The sequence below is a fragment of the Lepidochelys kempii genome, chromosome 20, assembly GCF_965140265.1.
Source record: "Lepidochelys kempii isolate rLepKem1 chromosome 20, rLepKem1.hap2, whole genome shotgun sequence".
NCBI classification, from domain to species: Eukaryota; Metazoa; Chordata; order Testudines; family Cheloniidae; genus Lepidochelys; species Lepidochelys kempii.
The window spans coordinates 3,698,171-3,715,725 of NC_133275.1; the positions used below are offsets into that span (position 1 = coordinate 3,698,171).

General features: G+C 63.2%; 2 protein-coding genes across 8 annotated transcripts in view; one reads left to right on the forward strand and one right to left on the reverse strand.

Annotated features, from left to right (window-relative positions):
* Positions 1 to 103: 103 nt before the first annotated feature.
* On the forward strand, positions 104 to 7,131 carry LOC140900668 (solute carrier family 26 member 10-like). The gene is made up of 15 exons (XM_073318294.1): positions 104 to 271; positions 407 to 559; positions 753 to 835; positions 1,021 to 1,168; positions 1,396 to 1,509; positions 1,891 to 1,968; positions 2,243 to 2,338; positions 2,883 to 2,989; positions 3,369 to 3,438; positions 3,773 to 3,952; positions 4,367 to 4,421; positions 4,796 to 4,881; positions 4,993 to 5,047; positions 5,158 to 5,264; positions 5,742 to 7,131. Exons 1-15 carry the CDS (start codon positions 113 to 115, stop codon positions 5,778 to 5,780), a joined length of 1,530 nt encoding a protein of 509 aa, XP_073174395.1. The 5' UTR covers positions 104 to 112; the 3' UTR covers positions 5,781 to 7,131.
* The window catches only part of B4GALNT1 (beta-1,4-N-acetyl-galactosaminyltransferase 1), a 29,856-nt gene continuing 18,703 nt past the window's right edge, over positions 6,403 to 17,555 (reverse strand). For 5 of the 7 annotated variants that reach the window (XM_073318287.1, XM_073318292.1, XM_073318286.1 and 2 more), the window contains 6 exons: positions 15,498 to 15,678; positions 11,936 to 12,037; positions 11,056 to 11,246; positions 10,748 to 10,888; positions 9,139 to 9,376; positions 6,403 to 8,478 (listed from right to left, as the gene is read on the reverse strand). In XM_073318287.1, the coding sequence (XP_073174388.1) occupies positions 8,270 to 8,478; positions 9,139 to 9,376; positions 10,748 to 10,888; positions 11,056 to 11,246; positions 11,936 to 12,037; positions 15,498 to 15,678 (1,062 nt within the window). In that variant the 3' untranslated portion in view covers positions 6,403 to 8,269. Of the gene's footprint in view, positions 8,479 to 9,138; positions 9,377 to 10,747; positions 10,889 to 11,055; positions 11,247 to 11,935; positions 12,038 to 15,497; positions 15,679 to 17,555 lie in introns of those variants that run through there. The other 2 variants (XM_073318291.1, XM_073318293.1) reach the window with 2 other exon arrangements.

The window sequence follows — 17,555 nt, forward strand, 5'->3', positions numbered from 1 at the left end:
GATCTATGGGGGGGAGAGGAGGAACCCTGGGGGGTGGAGGGGAGGCCCCGGGCACTGTGCCGTACACCGGGCAGCGCTGATGTCCCTTCCCTCTCCCCTCCCCCAGGTGGTGATGTTCGTGGTCCAGCTGGGCTTCCTGGCCACCTACCTCTCGGAGCCCATCATCAAGGCCTTCACCAACGGGGCTGCCCTGCATGTCTTGGTCTCCCAGCTGCCCAGCCTGCTGGGCCTGCCCCTGCCCCGCTGCACGGGCTCCTTCACCATCTTCAAGGTGCGTCCGGCCCGGTGGGGGCAGCGTGGGGTGGTGGGGAGAGAAAGGGGGCAGGGAGGTGGAATGGGGCCGGGGGAGAGCTGGGAGCAGGCTTCCCCCACGGCCCGCATGTAACGCACCCTGTGCTGCCCCCAGACACTGGCATCGGTGGCACAGGCTCTGCCCCGGACCAACATGACCGAGCTGCTCATTTCCGCCCTCTGCCTGGCCCTGCTGGTGCCCATCAAGGAGATCAACACCCGCTTCCGGAGCAAGCTGCGGACACCCATTCCGGGGGAGATCGTGGTGGTACGTGCCCCTGCCCGGATCCGCCCTGCCCGGATCCTGCGCTGTCTCCCCTGGCCCTGCACCCACAGCCATGTCCTCTGAGCAGCACGGGGACGAGGCGGGGAGTGGGGGTCCAGCGGGGGTGGGCTGTGGGCATGGGAGGGTTGGTGCCACCCTGGGCAGTGTAACCCACCAGTCTCTGCTCTCTCCCCAGGTGCTGGCGGCCACCGGCGTCTGCTTTGCCTCCTCCCTGGACACACGCTATGACGTGCAGGTAGTCGGCCACCTGCCAGCTGGGTGAGGAGTCACCAGGGCCCCCTGCCTGCCCCCTCTGTGGCAGCACGTGGGGCCACCCAGGGCAGCCCCTTGTGGCCCAGGCAGCATCTCTGCCTGGCCAGGGCTAGGGACGTGTCTCCTCCCAGCCCAGGGCGGCTCTGGGCTCGTCCCACCCGGCCTGGTGACCGCCTCTGTCTCTCGCGCAGGTTCCCGCAGCCCCGGCTCCCGGCCCTGCAGTTGCTGCCTCAGGTGCTTGGGGACACTGTGGCGGTCGCTTTTGTGGCCTATGCTGTCTCTGTGTCGCTGGCCATGATCTATGCTGAGAAGCATGGCTACACCATCAACCCCAACCAGGTGTGTGGGCCGGACGCGAGCTGCTGGCGGGGGGAGGCACTGCCCGGCCTGGCCTCTCTATTGCCAGCGGCTGCCCAGGGCCCTGTGCCCAGGATCAGTCCCTCTCCCGCCCACCTGGTCCCTCTTCCAGCTGGGAGGCCCCAGTGTCTTGCCTGCCCCCTAGTGCATCTGGGCTCCCTCCCGGCTGGTCCCTGTAGCCCTGACCTGTCTTTGTCCCCGCCCCACAGGAGCTGCTGGCCCATGGTGTTTCCAACCTGGTCTCCTCCCTCTTCACCTGCTTCCCGAGCTCAGCCACCCTGGCGACCACCAACATCCTGGAGAGTGCGGGGGGGCACACGCAGGTATGGGGGACTCTGCAGAACTGGGGGTTGGACCATGGCGTGTGTGCAGCAGGTGAGAGTCTCATGCTCCCTAGCTAATGGGGGTCTCCCCCATCTGTTCTGCAGCCCTGGCTGGCTTGTGCAGTGAGTTTGCCAGGTCTCAGCTTAGTGGCCAGTTGGCCTGTGTGGCCGGGCACAGGTGGAGCCCTCTCCTCCTCGGACGCAGGGCAGAGGAGGCCGGCACTGAGGCCCCGAGCAGGGCACGAAGAATGGGGGGGCTTCTCTGGGGTCTAGGGCTTTCTCCGTGCTGTCCTGGTGACCCCTGCCTCCCCCCGCAGGGCCCAGCGCTGGCCACACCGCCCTGGCAGAGCCTGCCCGCTAATCCGCCCTCCTCTTCTGCAGCTCGCGGGCTTCTTCTCCGGCGCGGTGGTGCTCATGGTCCTCATGTGGCTCGGACCCCTCTTCCACTACCTGCCCAAGGTGAGGCTGGGGCCATGTGTGTGTGACCTGGGGAAGGGCTGGTGCCCACCCCCATAGCCCCTGGGGCTGCCAGGCCCAATGCCCCCATCCCATGGGGCACAGACAGCCCTTGTGCTCAAATCCCTTGTGGGCTGGTTGCCCTGTGACTAGCTGGCTCTTTTCCCTTTGCCCCCAGCCATCCTGGGAAGAGCTCCCTTTCCTGGCTGCCTTGGCACCAGCTAGCACAGTGCAGGGGATGGCCGCTTGCCCCTCATGCCCGTTCTCCCCCACCTAGGCTGTCCTGGCCTGTATCAACGTCACCAGCCTGCGCCAGATGGTCCTGCAGTTCTGGGACTTGCCCGAGCTCTGGAGGATCAGCCGGATTGACTTCGTAAGCAGCTGCGCCCTTCCCCTGCCCCCTCACCCCGGGCGGGGCAGGCCCTGGGTTTCATGCCTGAGCCAGGCATGCCGCTGCCCCAGGGTACGGGGTAGGCATTGCCAGGCTGGCCCAGCCCTCCAAGAGCTGTTCTGGGCCAGCTCCACCCCACTGAAATCGGCCAAAGCAGAGAGCAGGGGCCCCAACATGCTGATGCCCAGAGAGGCAGAGCTCTCCAGCCCTGGAAACGCCCCATTGTGCCAGGGCAATGCCTGGCACAGAGCGAGACTGTCCCCAAACTCAATCGAACTAGATGAGGGGTTGGCAGCACGGAGAGGGTAGAGGTCCCAGGTCACACAGCAGGGCTGTGGGCCTAGTACCTGGCTCTCCAAGTCCCCGCTGGAGCATGCTGCCTCCAGAGACTCCTAGGGTAGATTGGCCCCAATGTAACCTCACTGGGTCCTCTGTGTGATCAGCAAGTGTATGGTCCCCAGGGGGACCAGCTGGCCCGACCTCCCCCTTCCTCAATTCCCCTCTGACCCCCGCGCTCTCGTTCCAGGCTGTCTGGGTGGTCACCTGGCTGGCCGTGGTGGTGCTGAATGTGGATGTGGGCCTGGCCGTGGGGGTCGTGTTCTCCATGATGACTGTCCTCTACCGCACACAGAGGTACCGGAGTGCCAGGCGCCCTGCCCAGCCCCACGTCTGGGCTCGTTTGCTGGGAACCTGCAGAGCCAGGGAGCTGCATCCAGCTCTGGCATGGGCTGGGGGGGGCAGCTCTATCTGCCCCATGATCCCTGCTCCAGGCACAAGCCCCCCGCAAGGAGCTGGCTGGCCGTGGCTGCTTGGAGATCTGATTATCGGAGGAGGAGGAAGACGGGAGGAGGGTTGCGAGGCAGGAATCTGCCTTCCCAGCTGCTGTCCCTTTCTCTGGCCAATGCCCTCCCAGGGGGAAGATGGGACCTCTTCTCTCCAGCCGGGACCAGGGCCAGCCTGGCCTTGGCACGGCCAAACGTCTCCCTGCCTTATGCACCTTCCTCTCCCACAGGGCCGAGTGTATGGTGCTGGGCAAAGCGGCCAACACGGAAATCTACCGGCCTGTCCAACGTTACAGCAAGGTACGGGCGCCGAGGGGTCTGGGCACGACCTGGGGCTCCCAGCCACCCACCTGGGGTGGGCTGGCTGAGAGCACTGGGCAGAGGCAGCAGGCGGGTGAGTGGGTCGCATTGGGAAGGATGTGGTGGAGGCTTGCCCTGGGCTCCATTCAGATGGCACCTGGGCTGTCCGTGTCCTGAGAGGCAGGGCTGATCTCTCCGCGCTCTTCCCCACTGCCGTGGGGCAATTCAGCACCCAAACCTCCCTCTGTTTGCGGTGGGGGGCGGGGCAGATGCAGGCCCTTTCCATGGGGGTGGGTGTCCCTCCCATGCTGCAGCCAGTGCTCTGTCCCCCCAGTGCTTTGAGATCCCCGGCGTGACGATCGTGGCTTACCACGCCCCCATCTACTATGGCAACTGCGGCTTCTTCCGTGAGGCGCTGAGCCGGCAGCTGGGCCTGAGCCGGCCAGAGGGCAGCCGGGGGAAGAAGGCGGTGTGGGCCTTGGAGAGTGGGGCCAAAATGAGCATCAGCACCGTGGTAAGGGGACCAGCAGCGATCTGGGGGCGGGAGGGGTGGAGGGGCAGCTCAGTCCTGGGGTGTGGGAGCAGGGCAGGTGGGCAGGATTTGGGCAAGTCCGATCCTGTGCCCATGGGCCTGCTGACCCCATGATCCTGGCTGAGGGGCTTCTTTCCCGAATCCCAGGGGTCCTCCCCCAGGGGAACCCAGCTGCCGGCATGTCTCTGGAGATGCTCAGCCCTGGCCTTGCATCTGCTTCTCCCCTGCCCCTGCTGCGGGGAGGGGGGTTCCTTGCTGTTCCCACTGGAGGTGGGACTTAGCTTTGGGCTGGAGGTGGTGGTGGGGTGTCTTGGGGGGAGCGGGGGATCCTGGCAGGGCCCTGGGCGGGGTTTTGGGTGACCAAAGAGGTGGCATTAACAGACTTGTTTCCCTCAGGAAACCTGTGTCCCCAGCTCTGTGCCCGATGGGAGAGCCGGGTGCCCCAGCTCAGGTACGCAGGGCCCCCCCGCAGCTCCCACTCCCTAGTTTGGGGGGGTGCTGGTATGGTGGGGGGCAGGTGTCTGTCCCAGATCTCAGCAGCCCGGGTGGCACTCAGTGGCCCCCTCATGGGCTGGGACGGGGGGTGGGGGGGCTGTGGAGGTGGATCCTCCTCTGGAGGGGGGGTCTGGGCAGGGTGGCAGCCCTGAGTCTCCCAGCCCTCACCCCTCTGTAGGGAGGGGTCTCGCTGGCAGCTGCGCTCGGCAGTGCGGGGGCCCGTCTGGCTGGGATCACAGGGCCCGGCCCGTGTGGGAGTCTCTGCAGAGCTGCCCCATCCTCAGGCTGGGGGGGATCATGCAGTCACCCCCTCCCCTCTCCCCTGGGCAGGCACCACTGGCAGGACCCAGGCTGCGATCCTCGACTGCAGCGGGATTGCCTTCGTGGACTCTGCCGGGGCCCGGCTGCTCATTCAGGTACCAGGGGCAGCTGGTGTGGGGGGGCCCTGCGGCCAGATGGGAGGCGGGGCTGGGATGTGGCTCCACCCACTCCTAGAGATGCCAGCCTGCCCTCTCCTTGCCTTGCAGATGTGCATGGGGTGCCAGAAGGCTGGCATCCGCATGAACCTGGCAGCATGTAATGGTGAGTTGAGGCAGGGGGTCCCCGCTGCCCCCCTCCCAGCCCCTCAGAGCCCAGCGCTGTGCCGAGGGGGGGCTAGGCTGAGCAGTGTCTCCTCATTTCCCTTGCTGCAGGTGAGGTCCTGGAGACGCTGACCAGCAGCGGCCTGGGGCAGCACCTCTCCCCACAGCAGGTGTTTGTGACAGTCCAGGACGCCATCGCGTGCATCACGCAAACCGCGGTGAGGGGGCTGGCGCAGGGGTTCCCCTCTAGGGGGTGCCAGTTCTAATCTGGCTCTTAGGGGGCTGGTTGGGAGGGGGGTGGGTCTGCTCCCTCTAGGGACACGGGCTCTGATCGAGACCTAGATGGAGCAGCTGGCTGGCCCAGGGGCTGGAGAATGGGACACAGGGCCTTTGCCCTGTAGGGCATGCCAGCTCCAATCCAGCCCCAGGGCGGGGGAGCCCTTTCTGCATCCATGTCCCATTCCCAGCCATCTTTGATAGAGGCCAGCAGGGACTGACAGCTCCAGCTTTTGCAGAATGGGTGGGGCGTGTGGGGGCAGTTCAGTGCCCTGTGGGGAGCTGGTAACGTGGTCAGAGACTCCTAATGAGCCAGGCTCCCCCAACCCTATTCCTGCAGGACAGCTGGCTTTGGCAGGGGGGCTGGGAGCAGAATGTGACTCGTGCCCAGGATTCACGCTGGCTCTGTTTCCACCCAGGAAAAGGTGGCCGAGAAGAATCTGGCAATCTGGGTGTAGGGCCCCTGGCAATGGATCGCGGGCACCACCCGGCCTGTAGGGCCCCCGGGACCAGATCGGCTCTTGGGCCGCAACAGCAGGTTGATCTCCAGGTGCTGTGAATTCCTGCTCTGCCCACAGGGCCTCCTCAGGACCAGGGGGCCAAGGAGCCGTTCGCAGACCACAGAGCCGTAGTTGGGCAGTTGCCTGCTCCCAGGACGGAGGGGGCCTCCTGCCCAGGTCGCCAGGGGGACCTGACCTGGTGTGAGCAGTTTCCTTGCGGCCGGCAGGCAGGCCTGGTGCTGGCTGGGAATCCAAGGGGGCAGAGCAGGTGCCCAGGTGCCAGTGTAGCAGCAGCCTGTCTGCCCCTGCAGGTGCCCAAAGGATGGGGGGTGGGGGCAGGGAGTTATGGGGGCCAGGCCCACTACAGCTGGGAAGAGCATGTGTGGGGGTGCTGGCATTCTGGTTGGGGGAGGGGGCTCTATGCCTCGTCCCTCCCCTCCCCAGCCTATGTGGGGGGGGGGGCATTCTCCAGCACCAGGGGAAAGAAAGATCTACCCTGCCAGCTGCAAGGTGATGGGATCAGGGTAGGAGCTGGATTTTAATTGCCCCCCCTTCCCCTGACAGAGACTCACAGACAGAGTTTAAACCACAGAAAGGAACCAAAATCCCTTTTTATTTGTGCTGGGGGGGGGCTAACTCCCACAGCCTCCCAGGGCGGGGGCTGCTGTGGCCGCTGGTGTCACGGTGGCATGGCACAAGGGCAGCTGCCCCTGGCCACTTCACGCAGGGAAGGGACAGGAGGGAATGTGCTTTGGCAGGCAGGGGCCTCCCCCTGGCTGGGATGGCCCCCTGCATCCAGCCCTTCCCCCTCCCACTTCCTGGGGGGGGGGGGCTGAGATGGAGCTCAGGGCATAATCATCCCCCCCCCACCCCCCCCAATCTGGCTGATGGCTGGCCCTGGCCCCCAGCATGGCCTGAAAGGCCACAGGCTGCATCTGTTCCCTCAGCATGCGACTCCTGCCCCATAACATGCTTCAGCACCCCCAGGGCTGCCCCCCAGCCCCAGGCTGGCATCACGCTACCATCTTGCTAGCAATGGGCTGGTGCCAAACTCCCCTCCAACCCCTGCTCTGGGTGGCTGGAGAGGCGCATTACAGAGCTGGGCCACTAGAGGGTGACATTGCAGCCATGGGGGGGGACACAGTGGGCAGGCTTTGGGGCCTGCAGGGGGTATCCCCATGGGCTGCTCCCTCTGAGGTCACCACCCCACTGGCTCTTCGGAGCCCAACCTTTGTACTTTAAAAAAAAAAAAAAAAAGTTTTTCTCTGGTTCCGCTAAAACATGACTAGGAATCAAGGTAGAGGGGGCGGGGCTCAGGACGAGGGGGCGGGGCTCAGGACGAGGGGGCGGGGCTCAGGACGAGGGGGTGGGGCTTGGATGGCCTTTAGGGCAAAGAGAGTACTTGTAAATGCATTTTTGTTTTTTAAATAAAAACATCTTTTTTTCCCTTTAAAACGTCACCTCTCTGTCACCTGTAGAAATCTGCAGCTGGGGATGGCAGCTCAAGCCCATCTGCCATCTCCAGCTCTCCCTTGGGTGCAGCCTGACAGCGCCTGGCTCCTCACTTGCTCACATTAAATACACGCACACGCACGACACAAAGGGTTCCCAGTGTCCTGCCTCCAGTTCCCAGAGACACCAGCCAGCTCCTGCCCCGCCGGTACCCGGGGTTAGAAACCAGAACCCTCCCACGCTCTGGCCGTGGGGCCTGCTCGGAGCAGCATGGGATTGGGGCCGGCCAGTGTGTGGGGCAAAGATGGGGCCAGTCCCCTTGACCCTTCGCCTTGTGCCCCTGCTCTTGGATTCTGTATAGAAAGAGTCCTCGGTCCTGGAAAGAGACCTCTGCCCCTGCAACCCAGCCATGGGCATCAGCCCTTCCCCTTGCTGGCGGGGCTGCCCCCCACTGCAGGCTCTGGCTTGAAGTTGGAACTCTCCTGGGGGGGGGGGCAGCTGGGGCCTATAAAGACTTGGCACAAAATAAAATGAGGCCCTGACCCTTGTCCCAGGGCAGCTGGGAGGGGCAGGGGCTGTACTGTTTCTCTCCTGTAGGGGGCGCTGGAGAAAGCCGGCTGTGAAGGGGGGCAGGTCTGTCCAATATAAAACAGCGTCTCCGGGGGAAGGTGAGGGCTTGGCCACGGGGGTGCTGTAAGCTATTCTCAGCCACTCATCCTGTTGTCCAGGGAATTTCCCAGTATCCCACTGTGCGACTCTAGATTCCCCCAGGCCCTGCTGCCTGCTGGGAAAGTGGGGGAGATTTCCCACCAGGGAGACAGCCTGAAGCTGGCAGGGCGTGGGGATGGCGCTGGGTGGGAGGCACTGGCGAGCCAGGGGTAGCAGGGGTCACCTCCCTGGCCTGGTACAAGGATAAAACGCCCCAGCTCCATGGGAGGGGGGGCTCCCCCTGGGGTCCGGCTCACTGGCAGGGCGGGGCTGGTAGCCCGGTGGGGCTAGTTGCCCGTCATACACTTGAAGTGGTTTTTGAAGTAGAAAAGGCTGCGTTTGACGCTGCTGTCGGCCGAGGTGGGGTAGCGGAACTTGGCGTATTGCTTCTCGCTCTCCGTCTTCTGCCAGGGCAGCTTGATCTTGGAGGCGTGATCCACCACCACGTCGGCGCACGAGCCCACGTGCAGCACGCCCAGCCCGTCGATGAAGAACTCTGCCGGAGGGAGGGCACGGGGGTCAGGAGGGGCTGGGTTAGCCAGCTCAGCGCTGCATGACTGGGGGGAGGGGGTCGGCTCTGGGCAACAGGGATCGAACCTGCATCCCAGACCCCCTGGTCTTCCCAGGATCTGACCCCTGAGACACCCCCTGGTGACCTCTCCCACTGACCCCCCTTGGGATTTTGGGAACCAGGCCCCAGAGGCAGGAAACTGCCATGAAGCGTCCCATGCCTCGAGTTAAAAAGTGGTGACTTCTGTTTGGCACATTGGCTTTCTGGTTGGCACCGGCCTGCCTGGCTAACCGCCACGCGGGAACGACAACAGCCCACAGCCTGGGCTGCGGCTGGCCAGGGCCCCCGTGTGCCTGCAATGGAGCCCCATGTCAGCACCTCCATGCCACAGGGAGGGAAACTGAGGCAAGGGAGGTGACCAATGCCCCTGTGAGTCAGTGGCAGAACTGGGGATAGAACCTAGGAGTCCTGGCTCTCACCCCCCACCCCTCCCGGCTCTAACCACTAAACCCCACTTCCCTCCCAGAACTGGGGATAGAACCCAGGAGTCCTGGCTCCCAGCCCCCCTCCCCCCCGCCTTTAACCATGATGCAGGTGCTACAGTGGTGTGGTGCAGCCCTGGCACGAGCCTTCCCCCGCACTCACCAAGGTGGGCGACACGGCTGAGCCGGGGGTCAAACCCCACCTGCAGCACCTTGGCCGTGCGGGCCAGGAAGAAGTTGACGACGCCATCGGTGACCACGCAGCCGGGGAAGCCCTCGAGGAGATGGTAGTAGCCCTGGCGTATCTGCAGGCAGTCACCCTCCTCGCCCCCTGCCTGCACGCTGATCTTCTGCCGGTAGGTGGTGGTGAACCCCGTGATCTCCCGCACTGCGCCCCCCACCTGCCGGACACGCCGACGTGAACAGCGGGACAGACGGGCTGCCGGGAGCAGCACGTGGGGCTCTGCACCAGCTCCCCCTCCCCTGGGCCCGCTCCCGTGGGGGCCATGCTTTCCTGGGAGCCATGGGCTGGCTCCCCTCTCCCCTGAGTCACCATCACCATCCCCTGGGGGCCCTGGGCCAGCTCCCCCCTCCCCCAGGTTCCACTCCCCTGGGGGCCCTGGGCCACCCCCCCCAGGCCAGATACCCCCTCCCCTGGGTTCCGTCCTCTGGAGGCCCTGGGTCAGGTCCCCGCATCTCCTGGGCCACCTCCCCGGCTCCGCTGAGGGCCTTGGGCCAGCTCCCCGCCTCCCCTAGGTACTGCTCCCCTAAGCGCTCTGGGGGCCCTGGGCCAGCTCCCCCTCCCCCGGGTCTCCCTCCCCTGGGGTCCCTGGGCCAGCTCCCCACCTCCCCTAGGTACTGCTCCCTTGAGCGCTCTGGGGGCCCTGGGTCTCCCTCCCCTAGGGGCCCTGGGCCAGCTCCCCCATCCCCCAGGTTCCACTCCCCTGGGGGCCCTGGGCCAACCCCCCCCAGGCCAGATACCCCCTCCCCTGGGTTCCGTCCTCTGGGGGCCCTGGGTCAGGTCCCCGCATCTCCTGGGCCACCTCCCCGGCTCCGCTGAGGGCCTTGGGCCAGCTCCCCCCCTCCCGCAGGTCTCCCTCCCCTGGGGTCCCTGGGCCAGCTCCCCACCTCCCCTAGGTACTGCTCCCCTGAGCGCTCTGGGGTCCCTGGGCCAGCTCCCCCTCCCCCGGGTCTCCCTCCCCTGGGGTCCCTGGGCCAGCTCCCCCCTTCTCCTGGGTCTCCCTCCCCTGGGGGCCCTGGGCCAGCTCCCCCCTTCTCCTGGGTCTCCCTTCCCTGGGGTCAGTGTGCAGCGAGCTCTGACACCTGCATTCTTTCTGTGACCCATCCTGCCCCGCTGCCCCCTGGGGCGAGGACTCGGGTGCCCCCCATGCACCGGGGCGGGAGCCGCCTGGTGCAGGAGAGAAAGCCTTGGGGTCCGGCTCCTGTGACTCCCACCATGTCATGCCTGGCAGTGGCCACTAGGGGGCTCCCCTTCCCTCCCTGCGCCAAGGGCCGCATGGCTCCATGCTGGGATCCCTGCAGCTGGTGGGGGTGGGGGGAGCGGCAGGGTGGGGGGTGGGGGGGAGCTGTGGAATCCCACTCTCAGGAGCCCCCCACCCTGCCCAGGTGTGGCCGAACTCCCCCCATCATCCCCAGCCAGGCACGATCTGGGGATCCCCCCCCCCAGGCATAGCTGGACACCCTGCAATTCCCCCCCCACCCCGAGGCATGGCCAGCCCCCCACATTTCCCCCCCCCCACACACACACTCACCAGGTCCAGGCTGGTTTTCTCCAGCACGTCCACCAGCTTCTCCACCCTGGTGCGGGGCGTGAAAATGAAGTCGTCATCCACCCACAGCACGTACTTGGTGGTGACCTGGGAAATGGCCAGATTGCGCCCTGCGAACCAGCCCTGGGTGGGGGAGAGTGGGGGACACATCAGTGCCTGGCCCGGCCACCCGAGCCCCACCCCCTCCCAGTCTCTTCTGGCCCCTGCCCCAAGATCCCCACCCCACCGTCTTCCCACGGTCCCGCGCCCGTGTCCGCCCCAGCCCCAACCGCCCCCCCGGCGCCCCGCACCTTGCCGAAGGGCATGAAGTACTGCTCAATGTGGGGGCCGCCCACGGGCTCGGGGTGCTGGCTGTCGTCCGCGATGATGATGGTCACCGTGGGGTAGAAGCGGCGGATGCTGGCGATCAGCGCCCGCAGCTTGTCGTACCGCAGGAAGGTCTTGGTCGCAATGCTGACCAGGGCGGTGATGTTGTAATCTGCTGGGGGAGGGTGGGGGGCAGAGGTTTGCGGGGAAGGGGAGCAGCACTCCAGACCCTGGGGGAGGGGATCCTGCCTTGGGAGGACAAGCTCCCCCCCCCAATTCCAGCCTCAGATAGCTGCAGCTGGGTGCCATCTGCTCCAGCCAATAGAGAGCTGGACAGGCAGGATTCAGGGGACCCCAGTTGTGTGGGGAGGTGCAGGCAGGATTCAGGGGGCCCCCGGGTTGTGGGGAGGGAGGCAGTGCCAGGATTCAGGGGATCCCGGTCATGTGGGGAAGCACAGGCAGGATTCAGGGGGACCCTGGGTTGGGGGGAGGAAGGCAGTGGCAGGATTCAGGGGACCCCGGTGGTGTGTGGAGGTGCAGGCAGGATTCAGGGGGACCCTGGGTTGGGGGGAGGAAGGCAGTGGCAGGATTCAGGGGACCCTGGTTGTGTGGGGAGGCGGTGCTAAGATTCAGGGGGATCCCAGGTCAGAGGGAGGGAGGCCGTGGCAGGATTCAGGGGGACCCCAGTTGTGTGGGGAGGTGCAGGCAGGATTATGAGGGACAGTGGGGGCAGCCTTGACCCTGAATACCGTGGGCTGACCTTTCCCTCCCCACTACAGAAGCCTGTAGGTCACCCGGCACAGGCCCGTCCCGCCCTCTCCCCCCCAGATCCTCACTGGGCCCTGGCTCCCGCCTGGCACTCACCTCCGCCTTCGCCCGGGGAGCCCGGATTATAGAGCTTGGGCGTGGGTGCGTGGCGGATTCGGATGGTGAAAGACGCCTGGTGCCCATTGGTGGCAAACTGCACTGGAAAACAAAGGGGGAGACGGGCACGAGGAGGGGGAGGGGTCAGCGCAGAGGAAGTTCTGGGGTACAGGGGCCCCCTGGCAGGAGGGGTCCCCCAGGGGCCCAGTACTCCCCAGGATTCCATGGGGGTATCTCCTTTCTCCCGCAACCCACCTCGACACAGGCCCCAGTGTGTGCCCCTCCCACAGCCCAGCCTGCCTCGTCATGCCAGCCATCCCCCTGCCCCTGGCCCGGGAGGGGAGGGGACAGGCCAGCCGCGTTGCCCAGCCAGTCTCTGCAGTTTGGGGGCTGGAAATATTCCCCTCCCCGCAACAGCCCCCCTGGGCGCAGCTGCCCACTCTTTACGGTGCCCCGGATTGGCTTCCCCCACCCGGTGTTTTGCAGATCTACCCCTGCCAGGGCTGCCTGCTGGCACCAGATATTGACCTCTTCTCTGGCCTCCACCCTGTCTGGAGAGCCCTCCCCAGCACCCTGCTCTGGAGCCAAGCACATGAGTGACTGCAGTGTCCACCTGGGAGAACTGGGGTATCACCCAACAGGCTCCAATGAGAGGCTGCTGGGAGGGGGAGGAGCCTAGGCCCTATATTAAGTCAGACCCAGCTCAGGCCAAAGAGGCAGATGACCATACGGGTGATGCCCCAGAGAGGGGAGTGCTGAAGACCGCACCAGCCCGTTGCCGCCCGCCCCTTGGAAAAGCAGGTTTGGGGGGTGACGAAGGGGGAATTTTCTGCAATGTTTGGCTGAGGCCTGTGTGTGCCTCAGTTTCCCTCTGGACTTTGCTTTGCTACCCGGGGGGTGCAAATCGGTTCAAAAGCTGCTCCCGGGGCAGAGCAGGAAACATGAGTGGGGGGCGGACAGGTGACAGCCTGGGGTGGGACAAGGGGGTCGTTAAAGGACTGGCTGAAACCGACCCAGATCAAGAGAGAGGCTGCAGGACGAGTGGGTCCCTTTGGGAGGCTGGCCCGCTGCAGGGGCTGCATAGAAACTGGGGTGGAGCCCAGATCCTGGGGACAGGGGGTATGGAGCCTGGCTGGACTGTCCAGAGGGGAAAAGGGGAAGAGGGGCTAAACGGGAGGGTGGGAAAGTAAATATGGGTGTGGGGGGGGTCTTTTAAAAACTGCTCCATTCAATGGCTGCCGCCCCAACTTCTGTGGTTGGGTCACCCTGAGCGACTGTACTGATCCTGCCCTCTCCATGAATCATAGAATCCTGGAAGATCAGGGTTGGAAGAGATCTCAGGAGGCCATCTAGTCCCAGCCCCCTGCTCAAAGCAGGACCTATACCAACTAAATCATCCCAGCCAGGGCTTTGTCGAGCCGGGCCTTAAAAACCTCTGTGATGTTAGGAGTGTAATATAATATCTCACTGAAAGGTGACAGGGCCAGAAAGAGTTAATGAACTCCCAGACTGACCTGACCCATGGGGGAACTTTAGAGACTGGTTAGGAAGAGATGGAAATGAACAGAGCTTTGAAATGCAGCTGGCATTGTTAGAGGTAGAAGGGGAGATGTTTGCTCAGGTCTTGTGATGTAAGCAAACAAGTCTTGTCTATGGCTATAGCTTTGATTCAAAGATCAAAAAAGGAATATTAACATTTAGGAAGATAATTGAGTGAAACAGTATTATTGTCTATGTCTCTTTGAAGGTTGGGATAACCTGTATCTGAACTGTTTAATGGATAAATTACCCTGTGCTAATTGCCATGATGTTTGGAAGAAGGAAAGTTAAGCCTATTGTTTTCTCAGGCCAAAAGGCTGCAGGAAATGTATAAAAACCTTGGGATACGATCCTTCTTCATCTCCAATCTGCTTTGGGTTTCAAGAGGGGGAAACCTGAAGACATAAGGATTGAGATCCCCAGTCACTGACTGGAGTCACTCTGAATATGGACATTGGACTATAACCTATGGACTATTTCTAAAAGGACTTTTGGCAACTACAAGCTCATCTCTGCTATGTACCTGAACATCAAGAATTGAACTCAAGTCTGTCTGTGTATTGATCTTTTAACCAACACGCTCTTTTCTTTTTTCATAAATTTTAGTTTAGTTAACAAGAATTGACTAGAGCGTGTATTTTGGGTAAGATCTAAATTATAATTGGACCTGGGTGTGTGGCTGATCCTTTGGGGTTAGAAGAACCTTTTCTTTTATATGATGAGACAAGATTTTCAGGAACCATCATCACATCTGACAGTGTGTCTGGACAGAGGCCTGAGGCTGGGCCCTTTAAGGGAACTGCGTCCTTTGAACTTCTGAGTAACCAAGGAGGTGCTATAGAAGCTGTTTTCTGCTGGCTTGGTAAATCTAAGTTTTGGAATATCCACCAGCTTCTGGGGTTTGCCTGCCCTGTTTTGTTCGCAGTTCACCCTAATTGAGTGACCTCAGCTGGCTCCCACGGGCAGCACCGGTCACAACCTCTCAGGAAGGAGATTCCACCACCGCCTCAGTAACCCATTCCAGTGCCTCTCCACCCTCCTCGTGAAATAGTTTTTCCTAATATCCAACCTAGACCTCCCCCACTGCAACTTGAGACCATTGCTCCTCGTTCTGTCATCTGCCACCAGTGAGAACAGCCGAGCTCCATCCTCTTTGGACCCCCCTTCAGGTGGTTGAAGGCTGCTATCAAATCCCCCCTCACTCTTCTCTTCTGCAGACTAAATAACCCCAGTTCCCTCAGCCTCTCCTCGTAAGCCATGTGCTCCAGCCCCCTGATCATTTCTGTTGCCCTCCGCTGGGCTCTCTCCAATTTGTCCACATCCCTTCTGTAGTGGGGGAACCAAAACTGGACGCAATACTCCAGATGAGGCCCTCACCAGTGCTGAATAGAGGGGAATAATCACTTCCCTCCATCTGCTGGCAATGCTCCTACTAATGCAGCCCAATATGCCATTAGCCTTCTTGGCAACAAGGGCACCCTGCTGACTCTCGTCCACTGTCACCCCTAGGTCCTTTTCTGCAGAACTGCTGCCGAGCCATTCGGTCCCTAGTCTGTAGCAGTGCCAGGGATCCTTCCGTCCTAAGTGCAGGACTCTGCACGTGTCCTTGTTGAACCTCATCAGATTTCTTTTGGCCCAATCGTCCAATTTGTCTAGGTCCCTCTGGACCCTATCCCTCCCCTCCAGCGTATCTACCACTCCCCTCAGCTTAGTGTCATCTGTGAACTTGCTGAGGAGGGAGGTGACCGACTGGCCCTCCCCTCCCTGCCTGGCGCTCTCTGTCTTCCATGCTTGATTAGCCCCCCCGGGACGGACCCACCTCTCCTGGTACCTGGTGCTGCATCATCCCAAGGCAACACAGGAGGGGGGGCACACAGGGTCACATGCCCTATATTGGAATGTTCTGCTGAGGGGGGGTGTCCTGTTGCAGGATGCTCCCCCCCCCAAGTATTGCCCCTTGCCCCCCTGCACCAAGGCCGGTTGTCAGATCCCATCCCACCCCCTCGCAATGCCAGGTGCCCACCTGTGTCCGCGGTGTTGGGGTGAAAGAGCGTGTTGGTGTAGGTGACGAACTGCAGCTGGCGGTTGAGGTTGTCCAGCTGGTCGCTCGACAGCGAGAGACGCGTCTCCCCCTCGCCCTGTGCCTTCACCCCCCCCACCACTGCTGCCACGTTGAAGGTGCCCAGGGTGGCAGTCAGGGTCACCTAGGGAGGGGGGAAGAGGGAGGAAGGGTTAGCGCTTGCGGCTAGGTATGGTGCCGGCCGGCTTGTGGCAAAAGGCACCACCCCTGGCTCGGGGATGGGTGCTAGGCTGGTACTGCCTGGTGGGGGCGGGGGGTGTGTGTGTTGGGTGACCATGTTTCCCTATGCTGAATATGGGACACCTGGTAAAATTACACATATTCCACGGCAATCAAACGCCTGCGTGGACCGAGCCTCTGTTACAAAGAAATGCTGTGTAGCTGGATTTCTTTTTTTATTATCTTCTTATCTTTAAGGCTTCAGGGTTCACAGGGGGAGGGGTGACACCCCCCAACCCCCACACACACACTCTCTCCCATACTGAGAGGCAGGAGGTGACCAACTGGCCCGCCCCTCCCTGCCTGAGCTCTCCACCCTCCATGCCTGATTGGCCCCCCAGGACGGACCCGCCTCTCCTGGTACCTGGCATGGTCCGGAGGCAACACCTGGGGGGGGGGTGTGTATGGATCACATCCGCCCCGCCCTCCCCAGGGTTCGCACCAGAATGTGGCCGGCCAGCAGCAGCCTTTCCGCACTGTGTGGGAGGAAAGGGACGGGAGCTGCTTCCAGCCGCAGGAGCTTGTCCCTTCCTGCCCACCTCCAGGCTGCTGCTGGCCACCCCCATAACCCAGCCACCACCTGGCCCCCAGCTACAGCGCAGGCAGGAAGGGGTTAAGGCCGAAGGATGCATTGAGAACCTGACTGCAGGGGTTTCAGCGAACCTGGCCAGAGAGGGGGGCTCAGCAGGGGAGGCGGCCTAGGCCTAGGGGAAGGAGCAGCCCCCTGCTCCCTGGGGGAAGCAGCCGGGGCGGGAGTGAGGGGTGCTAAGCCCCTGCCTGGGGGCCTGCCGTGAAGCCTGCAGGTTCAGGGCACGAACAGGCTGGAAACCACTCCAGAGCTTAGCTGTGGGGCGGAGAGGCTGCGTGGGGCTTTGGCACACTTTGGCCGGAGGGTCTTGGGTTTTCCCGGGGTGCCGGACCAGGCCGAGGCAGTGGGGGAAGGAAGGAGCCTGCCAGCCAGGCTGTTGGTGAGCTGAGCTCTCCGACCAGGGGCCGGGTCTCCGCACAGCGCTGGGAGCCAGACGTGCCCCACCGGGGGAGGCATATGGAGGAGCAGCGGGGGGGGGGGGCAAAGCAAGGAGAGGACAGCGAGTTGGGGGGGAAGCACGTAAAAGGCGCACGGGTGGGCAGCAGAAGTTCCATGTAACCAGCTGCCGCCTGCCCGCACTCACCAGCCACCGTGCAACCAGTGCTGGCCGGAAACGGGGCGGGGACGGGGCCCTGCTGGTCGACAGCCGGCCCCATGCGCCGCATCTTCACCCTGCCACCAGCCTTGCACACCCACCCCCCTCGTCGGCCACCGGACCCCCTCCCCCACTCACCGCTGCTGGGCAGGCGGCTGGTGAGCAGGGACCTGGCCAGCAGCAGGACCCGCCGCTACTGATGGGGTCAGGGAGACAGAAAATACAGGACAATCTGCCCATTTTTAAGAAAAGGTCGGGACACCTGCAGCAGGGCTTAAATAGGGGGACTGTCCCTTTAAAAATGGGACGTCTGGTCACCCTAGGCATGTGGAAAGTGCCCATGCTGGCATTGTGCTTTGGGACCGTGACCCTCGGGCCCCGGGGTGAGGCCGTCCCCGTGAGAACAGCCGCCAAGCGCGCCCCCTGGAATAAACTCCTCAGACCCACCCTGTGGGTCAGTGTCCCCAGGGCCGGGCTGGTGCCAGCTTCCACAAGGCAGCTTTGGAGCAATGTGGGGTCCAGGGGCTCACCCTGCACCCCAAAGAGCCAGCCACAGCCCCAGGATCGTGCCCCCCCACCGCAGTGAGCCCCCTCCGCG

Excerpts from the sequence above, each read along its gene's own strand:
- LOC140900668 (XM_073318294.1), top strand. The coding sequence starts at position 113 with ATGTTCGTGGTCCAGCTGGGCTTCCTGGCCACCTACCTCTCGGAGCCC. Across the intron at positions 4,422-4,795 it reads AGCCGGGTGCCCCAGCTCAG|GCACCACTGGCAGGACCCAG; the intron begins GTACGCAGGGCC and ends TCCCCTGGGCAG. Across the intron at positions 4,882-4,992 it reads GGGCCCGGCTGCTCATTCAG|ATGTGCATGGGGTGCCAGAA; the intron begins GTACCAGGGGCA and ends CTTGCCTTGCAG.